Below are 10,833 nucleotides of genomic sequence, written 5' to 3'. Positions count from 1 at the left end.
GGGCCTGGCGGGAGCCGAAATCCGGGTTCTCGGGGTACCCGGGCGGGTCTGGAGCCGCCGCTGGAGCTGGAGCGCGGAGCTGGGGGGCGCTCACCGTGCTGGTGCTGCCGGGTTACCCCGAGCAGTCCTTGCGGTTACTCCTGGTTCTCCCGGTACAGCTCGTCCCGCTCCTTGCCCACATATTCCTCGCCCAGACTGGCAAAAGTCGCGTAGATTTTACACGTTACTTTTCAGTGCAGCGGCTGCAGCCTGGTTGGTGCGGTGATGACTTTCCGTGCTCTGTTCTGCTCGTCCTCTGTAGAACCGATCTCACACAGTCATACATTTCACCTCTGTAACACGATAGAAAGGAGTTTTAGTTTCTGCTCAGTGTCAGAAGTGATGTTTGTGAAATAGCCAGCCTGTGTCAGAAAGAGCAGGAATAAAACTCTGGGTGCACTACATGAAGCTCTCTTGAGCAGGACAATGCATCTATAGTATTTTAAATTGCATATACTTCATTATTTGATTGAATTGGAGGTAGGTGGCTATGTTGTGTGAAGCAGCATCACAACTAGTATTCTGTAGTTGTTTAATTGTGGTAACATACTTATTAACGTGGAAAAATGTTATTGAAGTTACCTATTGGGGCAGTAGCTCAATAAATCTTAATTTTCTAACTGTAATTTGTGTGTAAGCTGTTAAATCAAATTCTGTGTTCTATTACAGAATGATATCCAACTCCATTTCATCAGAGATGTTAGAGGTTTTGATATGCAAATAATCTTTGGAAATCAGCACGCTGAACTAAGTATCAGTTCTTTTGAGTGATCTTTTATCAGTTGCTCTACTGACTTTTCAACCTTTTGCATGAAACAGAATGAAAGATACAATAAACAGAAGCACAATGTCAATATCCACTGTCTTTCTCGATTTATTGTAAGGTATATCTGTGCAGGTGGACACAGAGAGACCCTTGCTTGAAGCTTGTTGGATGTAAACGCTCCTGCCTGGGAAACTGGATAATGAAACTAATGAGCCTGATTTCTGAGCCAGGGCTGGCTTGCAGCTGACTAAACATGAAGAGAGCTAGGTTGCCTCTTTGTGCATGTCCACGTGGCTGTGTTCTTTCAGTGTATGTTAAAGTTTAGTGGTAGGAGGCTGGTATTGTGAGAAATTTGGGGTTTTTTGCTTTTTTTTTTAATAATAGTTGCAAGATATCTGCAACTTCCAGTTAGTTGTGTATATTTGTATTTTCATTAGTTTAGCACTATACCCTTGAAGAGGACATAGGTAATTTCAGAGTTATTTCAGAGTGTTAACTTTGAGTTTGTTAACTGAGCATTCTAATGATCCCACAGACCTATTTCAAAACAGAAGGAGTGTCAAAATGTTGGTGTTGCAGAAAATCCTCCCATAGCAGGAAAATCAAAGAGAAAATCTTAATTCAGCTTACCTTGAACAACCCCTTGAGTTTCTAATATCTGTGTTATTCTTATTGCAGTTCCAAGAAACTATGACCCTGTATTGCATCCATTTGAGGTTCCAAGAGAGTACACAAGAGCTCTGAATGCAACAAAGCTAGAACGTGTGTTTGCAAAACCCTTTCTTAGCTCACTTGATGGCCACAGAGATGGAGTTAATTGCATGGCCAAACATCCAAAGAGTTTGTCTACAGTGCTGTCTGGAGCTTGTGATGGAGAGGTAAGCTACAGTTACAAACCACAACTAACAAGATGCCTTTCTTCCTTCTTTTCTTTTTCCTTGCTTTCTTTTGTGTGTGTGTGTGTGTGTGGTTTGGTTTTTTTTTTTAATACCCCCTACTTACCTCTCTTTTGTGTCTTTGTTCAGCTGTGATACCCTCCCTGTCTTACCTCAGAAGGTGCAATTTACCCAGTTTGGGACAGTGTTTCTCAAACTGCAGGTTGTAATCTCCCAGAGGAAAAGGATTTCAGATGTCTTTAGGCAGCATCCTTCAGCTGTGAGCAGAGGGTGTGGTACTCACTTCCTCAGGATGGAGCAGTGAATGTTAATGTTTACGGTCCTTAGCAGTTGCTTTTTGCTGTCCATGTGACCACCCTCCTCACCTTGAAGAAGTTAAACTGCTGCAGGTTAAGATGACTACATGAAGTCTGATGAACTAGGGGGGAGGTCCACACAACCAAAAACTTTTTTTTAATAATAATTTATCATATTGCCTGAAAAATACTAATCCTGTATTTGTTTGATTATTTTACATAAATATTACAAATAGCAAGCAAGGGCACTTTAATTGGAGTCAGTTGCAGAAAAAATTACCAGTCTTTTCTGTCTTCTCTGTCCTCTCTCGCCTTTATATTGTTCATTTGATAATACTTGTATATTTTAAAGGTGCCTTCTGGGTAGCTGGTTGCTTTCTGCTTTTTAAAGAAGGTGCTTATGTCATGCAGTAGTGTAAGAGAGATTAACCTTTTCAGAAAGGAGGGGAATAAATTCATATGAAATGGCCAGGTTTCTTACCCACTGACAGAGTGTGTACAGTACTGGGTACTATAAATACGTAAAAATATAAAAACTGACCTCCATTTCTTTGTTTCTTAAATGGTCCCAAATGCTTTGAAAATGAAACCTCAGTGAGAAGTGGACATCTATATAAAATGTAGTACAGCAAGTGGACTGAAAATGTTCTGTTGGTTCCAAAAACTATTTCTCATGCTTTTATTGTTAGAAGAGTATTTTTTGCTAAAATTATCACTACTGCTGTCTTTTAGCAAGAATTCTAGCTCAAAAATAGGAGAATGCAAAAATATGGTAAGTATATAGCTTGGGTGGGGGGAAGGGGCAAGAAGGAAAGAGCTGCACTTTTAAATTTTTTTTTCAAGAATGGAATGATTAGGTAGTTTTAACATAAAATCTGTCCAGTGTTCAAGCCAGCTTCACCATTTCATTACAGCATGTGTGATCTCTTGTACTTGAATGCTGAACTGCAGTTGTGGGCTGTAGAAAAATTGAGTAACAACAGAATACTTTTCTGTTTTTAACAGGTTAAAATTTGGAACTTGACGAAGCGACAGTGTATTCGTACTATACAAGCCCACGAAGGCTTTGTTCGAGGCATGTGTGCTCGTTTCTGTGGTACATCATTCTTTACTGTAAGTATAACGTGTCTCCTTAGTACACTGTGGCAGTGCAGAGTGCCTGTTCACCATCTGTTTTCCAGTGAGTGACTTACCCTCTGCCATACAATATTTAAATATTGTATGAACACATCTATTCAATTTGTCAGTGAACCTGACAATTCTGTTTCTGATGAAATTTTTTTTTTTGATGCAGTGGTACAGATATTATTCAAAACTATGGAAAGGATAAATACCAGAAAATTGCTAATGGATGGTCATTTAAAAAAAACTTCAGTAAACTAGTTTTCATTAAAGAAGTAGATAGATCATAGAATGGTTTGGGTTGGAAGGGACCTTAAAGATCATCTAGTTCCAACCCACCTGCCATCAGCAGGGACACCTTCCACTAGACCAGGTTGCATGTTAGTTGAAACAGAAGTACTGCTGTCAGGAGAGGAAGTTAAACTTGTATAGCTAAATTTATTTATTTCTTTATTTTGGCCAGTTTGTCTCACCCAGGTCACTGCATAGCCATGCAAAAACTTGTGCTGGTATAGTGCAAGAGGTAGCATAGGATTAGGAACAGGCAACTGGAGCAACTGAGGTGGAAAGTGCCTTCTAACTGTTTACATGCTCATCAAAATGACTTCCAGAAGCTAATTTGCAGTTCAAGGTGCCATTTGATTAAAAATCACAAAATGTAGCCTAAAAAAATAAGTCATCATTCCAGTTCGCCTTTTTGCTATTCGACCATGGAAATCTCTTGAAAACTGGAAAAGATTTGTGGATTGAGGTAAAGACAATTGTATAGGTGAAGGAGAGGTGGTGGTGGTGGGGAAACTGACAAACAGGAAATTGGTCACCTCCTTTCACAAGCAGACAGATCCCCAGACAGTCTCTAAGTAGCAGCCATTTTGGAAGCCAGTCCCCCCCGCCTTTATTCTTCTACCCCAGTTTTTATCGCTAAGCATGATGTTACATGGCATGGAACCCTTTGGCCAGTTCAGGTCGCTTGTCGTGCTTGTGCCCCTTTCCAGTCTATTTGCCCACACCTAGCTTATTTGCTGGTGGAGGAAGTGGGGATGATGACTGACAGAGTGAGTCGAGGGAAATGCCTTGGTGCTGTGGAAGCACTGTTAAGTGACAGCCAAGACACTGGTGCCTTATCAACACTGTTTCAGCCGCAGATCCAAAACACAGCGCCATATGGGCTGCTGTGAAGAATGTTAACTCCACTCTGGCTGTACAATGCACGGGTACCTTTTCAGTTGCTAGTAAAATACCATGCCAAGAACTAACCTTCAGCTTAGAAGAAACACTTCTGTGTATGTCATAGATCCTTCTCTTCTGAAAGGCTACCTGTACTTAATTGTAGAGCACATCCAGTAAAATAAACAGAATCTATTTAAGTAAAACTGTATATGCTTTCTCCAATATTTCCAGGTTGGTGATGACAAAACTGTGAAGCAGTGGAAAATGGAGAGCCCAGAATATGGAGAAGAAGAAGAACCTATTCATACAATTCTTGGAAAGGTAGTAAATCTAAGTGTTGATTTTTCCACATCTCTTCTTTTGAATTAAGTTTGAACACACTCTTATCTGGCTTTTGGAGGAGAGAGAAATAGTTTGATATCACTTGTTACCGTAATGATTTGTAAGGTGATGGCATCAAATTTAATAATGGAACTTTTAAAGTATCTTCCAAGTTTTTATCATATTTATTTTACATGTAACCAGAAAGGAACATCTTAAATACCATTAGAGACTGCTTGGATCTGTCCCTACTAATCATCCTTTTCATGTGAACTGGTGAGATCTTTGTAGTCTCTTTCTCTTCAGCTGTGTGTGGTCAGTGCTTAGTCTGCATTAATTAACTTCCTTTTCATGCCAATACCTTCCAGTCATTCATTACAAAATTTTGACTTTATGGCTTTCTTTTTGACAAAAAGGGACTAAAAATGTATACTTCAGCACTTTCAATTTATCACAGAATCATAGAATGGTTTGGATTGGAAGGGACCTTAAAGATCATCTAGTTCCAATCCCCCTGCCATCAGCAGGGACACCTTCCGCTAGATCAGGTTGCTCAAAGCCTCATCCAGCCTGGCCTTAAACACTTCCAGGAGGGGGCATCCACAACTTCCTTGGGCAACCTGTTCCAGTGTCTGACCACCCTCACAGTGAAAAACTTCTTCCTAATATCTCATCTAAACCTCCCCTCTTTCAGTTTAGACCCATTTCCCCTTGTCTTGTCATTAGTTGCCCTTATGAAAAGTCCCTCCCCAGCTTTCTTGTAGGCCCCCATCAGGTACTGGAAGGCCACTATAAGATCTCCCCGGAGCCTTCTCTTCTCCAGGCTGACCAGCCCCAACTCTTTCAGCCTGTCTTCATAGGAGAGGTGCTCCAGCCCTTGGATCATCCTGGTGGCCCTTCTCTGGACTTGTTCTAACTGGTCCATGTCTTTCTTATGTTGGGGGCTCTAGAACTGGATGCAGTTGAGCTTATGATGAGCTTATTTTAAGAACAACATTAAATGCTTTTTGTAAATAGTTTGAAACTCTTTAATTCTTGCAATATCTATGGAATCTGTTCAGATCTCCCTTGAAAATTTGTAGTTGTACCCTTAAAATTCCCATTTGCTTTGCAGTCAGCCAGGATTTTGTAAATGGGCTTCTAACACTGACTCACTCCATTGTAAATTAACAAGAAATGTATGCAAGAAATGCACGTTAAGTGAGTAATAGAAAGCTAATCTATTGTGTAAGGGTACATCTGATAAGGCTTAGTTTCTGGTGGCAGTGGTGACTTGATTCTCAGTAATTTAAATGGATATAAATGAATAAAAACATGACAGACTCAATATGCAATGATTTGTTTATCTTTTTTTGTAACAGAACATGCCTGCATATTTCTGTATACAATTAGTTTTGTAAAATTTTTATTTTTATTTTTTCTCTTAAAGACAGTGTATACTGGAATTGATCACCACTGGAAAGAAGCTGTTTTTGCCACCTGTGGCCATCAAGTGGACATTTGGGATGAGCAAAGGACAAGTCCAATGTGTTCTCTGACATGGGGTTTTGATAGCATAAGCAGTGTAAAATTTAATCCCATTGAGGTAATGTTTCTGTTATGTATTAATATTTTTCTTGATCAATATAAGATCTAAACTATTAACATCATCTTTACTGGGTTTTTCCAAATTTAGATTTTGATATGTTTTTAACCTAATATTTAGGGGTAAGATCTAAACTATTAACATCATCTTTACTGTGTTTTTCCAAATTTAGATATGTTTTTAACCTAATATTTAGGGAGGTGTATACATATATTTTTATGGCTATTTTGCTTTGAAATATAGTACCATATATTTTAATCTTTTTATCTTTTGTCTCTGTTAATGGGGGAGAGGAGAAAGAAAGGTAGGGTGGTCTCCATTCTGCCCACAGCAGCACATATCCCATACCTCAGTCATGCAGTGCAGCAGTTATGTGGCTGTGAAGCTCTTGCCTGTTTCAGTACAGTTGTAGTCCAGAAGTTCCCTGTGACCAAGACTTCTCCTCCTGTCCATGGCAAAACAATTGCATTTGATCTTGTACAGCAGTTCCAGTATACCTCGTGGGTGGGCTGTGTTTGTAGATGAAGTGTTTATGAGGGTTTGCTTGTTACTTGTGAAGTAGAGAGGACTGGGTGAATTCTGAATCTTACAGGGAAAGCTATTTAAAATATTTGTGTTGGATAATTAGCTGCACAGAAAGAAAAAGGAAATATTTGACTACTGGCTTTGTGAAGTAGCTTAGGTATCTGATGTAAGCTATTGGTCATACTCTACAAGTGTTTAAGAGAGGTTTTTTTTCTTTGTTTTTTTTTTTTCCTCTCCAGACATACCTTTTGGGAAGCTGTGCTTCTGACAGAAATATTGTGCTATATGATATGAGAAAATCAACTCCATTGAAAAAGGTAATCTTTTCAACAAAAGCTTATGGTACTAATAATCATACTGAAAATGTAAATAATCTGTAATTGGTGATGACAGTAGAGAAAGGGAAGCTCTGAACTGTGAGTTCACTGAGTTGTCTAATTTTGAGTCTTTTAACTGAATTTGAAGTTATGTTGGGATTTAAACCATGCAGTTAGAAGGGCCCTCTTCTGCATTCAAACGGACTGTCATGCTTACTCTGCTATAATTCTTGACAAAGTGCCTGACCTGACAGCAATTTCAGGGTAGGAACTTTAAGTTCCTGTATTGCATTCTATCTGTATATGTGTGACCTTTTTTATTATTCTTTTTTTTTTCCCCCGTCCTTTTTGCCAGAAGGAAACAAGGTAACTTTTAAGGTATTTCCTTTCTGCCACTGGGGAGCCTTGCTCTGCATTTGAAAAGGTGCTTTTCTTTTGCATAGAGATAAACCCTCCCTTATGCACCTAATATAAACATTCAGAAATCCTTTGCAGTGGAATCAAAATTGTATTTGCATGTGGAATTTACCAATAACATGGAGATGCTTATTTATCTTTAAGAGAATATATGTATTTATTTTAAACAAGAAGCCAATAATTAATACACACGTATTATCCTTGATTAAATTCAGTAGTTTTGAGCCTCAGAACTCTTAAAAATTTTTTTTCCTGAAATAAAAATATTCTGGCTTATGAATATACACTCAGTATCCTTCTGGTATGTTATGTACTGTCTGCAGTGACACTGGTCTGATATACACTAGAACACTATAGTGGTGCCTAACTTATTATAAAATAAGAATGTTGCTGGCGTAACAGCATTGTTGGCATAACAACATTTCTTTCTCTCCCTGTGCCCCAACAATTTTTAATGAAGGTTAATTTGGGCCACTGAGGCAGAGCTCATAAAAAATTACCAGCGTGCTTAGGTGCATTTCCTGCTGTAGGAGTGAAACAGTGATGAATACTTCCTTGCATCTGTGGATACAGTAGCTTCTTCTGGGATTTCTGCTGGGATGGGAATGGCTCTCCTGTGGAGAGGCAGGTTGAATGTCCATTTCTGCACTGAGAGCTGAGCTCTGTAACTCCCAAGAGAAGGGTGGTGCTTATTAGAGGTACCTTACCCACATATGGGCACTGGCTCCTAGCACTGCTGTGTTCCTGGTGTTTGATCAGCAAAGCAGTTCACACACTGCCCTGAGTTTGGAACTCAGTGGGACTACCTTCCTTAATGGAAATAGGAGTACAACTTTCCACATCATGAAGCAGTAGATCTCTTGCTCGTTTGTCCTGTCTGTGAGTTTTGGAGTCTGAAGTTTCAAAGAGGGACGGATAAGATGGTGAGAGATGCTGCGTAAGTGCAAAATAAGGACTAGTCTAAAAAAGCTGTGAAAAGACAAAGGGAAGCACTCTTGTTGCATAACAAGAGGAAGACATTTAATAGAAGTTGTTACATGTTAAAACTAGAAGTCATTCTTGTGCAACCTGTAGGATCACAAGAAAGCTTAGGGTGTTTGAAAGATAGACTTTAGCATTTAAACAGCTGACAGGAACTGAGTTGTCTGTTACTTGTAACGTTCTTAGCTGTTCACCTTGACCAAATACCTGCTAGATGGTGAAGGAGGGCAGGTTAATTATTTGGGTGATCGGGTTTTGTGTTAACGTAATCTCGAAATCTCCAGGCTGACACTCTCTGTAAGCAAGTGCTCACAGTTGAAGTAAATAAACCAAGATAGCCAAGTCTTCAGGGACTTAATGACATTGACTTGTCTTAATAAGGACTCTTTCTTATGAAATGACTAAGTTTATCTGCAGTTGATTAAAAAATAGTGTCAGAAGATGGCTCTGCTACAGGTTTAGTTAGTTCTGAAATGCTATTATTAATGCATTTACAGCAACTTAAATAACTTCCAGCCCAGTCTTGCATAGTAGTTAACTGAATGTAATACTAGAACTGTACAGAGAATCTTTTCTTAGACACTGTTTTAATTCAAATGCCACTGCTGAAATAAACTGAATGCTTATAAGTTTGGGTGGAAAAATAGTGAAGCAAGATGCAGAGCATGGACTTTGACCAAACCTGACCCCTTTTGAAAATGAGCTGGATTTTTCAGCAATATTAGAGTTTTTCTCTGGGCATGATTTAAAATATTTATTACACATATAATGTGTTAACACTAATTAATTTGTTTTGCACTGGCTGAAAAACTTGGACAGGGAAGAATAAAGAGCTCTCCTTGATTATTAGCTTCCAAGATATATGTGAGGTTTATAATTAGAAGAACAATACTGAAATCTGAACAAATTCTAATTATCACATTACTGTAAACACAGGGCTTTTCAGTGGACTGTCATTTCAGTAAAGTCAATTAAAGTCTACTTTAAAAAAAGTAGAAATCACTTCAGACATCTGATGATTATATTCAGTTCTGGATGCGTGTAATTTTTGAAAATGAGCAGTATTTTGCAGTGCAGATTTCATATTGAACAGGATAATGTCACCTAGGAAATGAGGACTTACAGAGAATGAGAATCATGAGGATATGCACACACTCAAAATCAGTCTTTTTGGGGGGGTTCAGCAGAGAAATTGCTTTGAGATTGTGTTTGTTATTGTAAAAGTTATAATTGTACAACTATATTTTGTTACATATATGTAAATTTATGGTATTTGGTATAGTAAGCTGAGAACAAAAATGAGTTTGGAGTACCATAGTGTTAAACACACAAATTTCAGGGTTTTCAAGTAGGATTATGGCTGGCCTGGAGCATTGTGGAAAATCCTGTTTAGAGTTGTTGAGTTTGTTAATGAGTTGCTCTGTTATTATACATCTACTTTGTGTCAGACATACTGTATAGGATATATTTTTAAAGATCATAGTTGAAAGCTCCTCCAAGACTCAGCAGAGGCAAAAGCTATTGTGTCCTACTGGCTGTCAGATGACCTTCTCCCTGCCTCCCCTTCTCTCACAGGGGCCCAGCTGTTACTGCCACAGCTGTCCTCCAAGGTGGGGGTATCTGTCATACAGCTTCTAAATACCTCTTGTCTAATACACTGTTAGCAAAGTAGAAGGGTCTTACTAGGCTGTCAACAGCTGCCTTCCTCCCACTTCAAAGCAAACTGGCCTCTTTGAGGCCATCTGCTTACTGTCAGCAAGCGAGTCTTCTGCATGTGTAGCAAATGATGCATGGCTAATACAGTGGTAGTGGTGAGTAGATTACAGCACAGTAACTTCTGCACACATTGCTTGGCACTTCAACAAGAAATGGCAACTGTCCTGAAGAATTCATGAACTGCAATTTCAGACATAAAATAATGAAGGGATAAAATAATGAACTGGGAGAACATAAAAGTGTTATAACTCATTTGCAAATGCTGCTTCACAGTGTCAGTTAATGTCTATACAACAACATCAGTGTGTCCTGGCAGCCAAGAGGGACAACCGTGTCCTGGGGTGCATCCAGCCCAGCATTGCGAGGGAGGTGATCGTCCCGCTCTGCTCTGCACTGGTGCGACCTCACCTCGAGTACTGGAGGCGGGTTTGGGCGCCACAGGATAAAAAGGATCTAAAGCTACTGGAGAGTGTCCAGAGGAGGCTGCTAAATTGGTGAAGGGCTTAGAGGGGAAACTGTACGAGGAGTGGCTGAAGTCACTTGATTTGTTCAGCCTGGAGAGGAGACAGAGAGGAGATCTCATCACAGTCTGTAACTTCCTCACAAGGGGAAGAGGAGAGGCAGGTCCTGATTTCTTCTCTCTGGTGACCAATGATAGGACCAGAGGAAATGGCAGGAAGAT

At 39.5% G+C, this 10,833-nt stretch overlaps 1 protein-coding gene across 1 annotated transcript in view; it reads left to right on the top strand.

The window, feature by feature from the left end:
- Positions 1–1,483: 1,483 nt before the first annotated feature.
- The window catches only part of DCAF13 (DDB1 and CUL4 associated factor 13), a gene marked incomplete at its 5' end in the record, with an annotated part of 24,926 nt that continues 15,576 nt past the window's right edge, over positions 1,484–10,833 (top strand). The window contains 5 exons of the mRNA XM_010162645.2: positions 1,484–1,683; positions 3,003–3,110; positions 4,521–4,610; positions 6,040–6,195; positions 6,960–7,037. Coding sequence (XP_010160947.2) covers positions 1,484–1,683; positions 3,003–3,110; positions 4,521–4,610; positions 6,040–6,195; positions 6,960–7,037 — 632 coding nt within the window. The remainder of the gene's footprint in view (positions 1,684–3,002; positions 3,111–4,520; positions 4,611–6,039; positions 6,196–6,959; positions 7,038–10,833) is intronic.

The sequence above is a fragment of the Antrostomus carolinensis genome, unplaced genomic scaffold (genome assembly GCF_000700745.2).
Source record: "Antrostomus carolinensis isolate BGI_N321 unplaced genomic scaffold, ASM70074v2 scaffold12412, whole genome shotgun sequence".
NCBI lineage: Eukaryota > Metazoa > Chordata > Aves > Caprimulgiformes > Caprimulgidae > Antrostomus > Antrostomus carolinensis.
The sequence above is the reverse complement of the archived record's forward strand: the minus strand, read 5'-3'. Positions and strand labels throughout refer to the sequence as shown.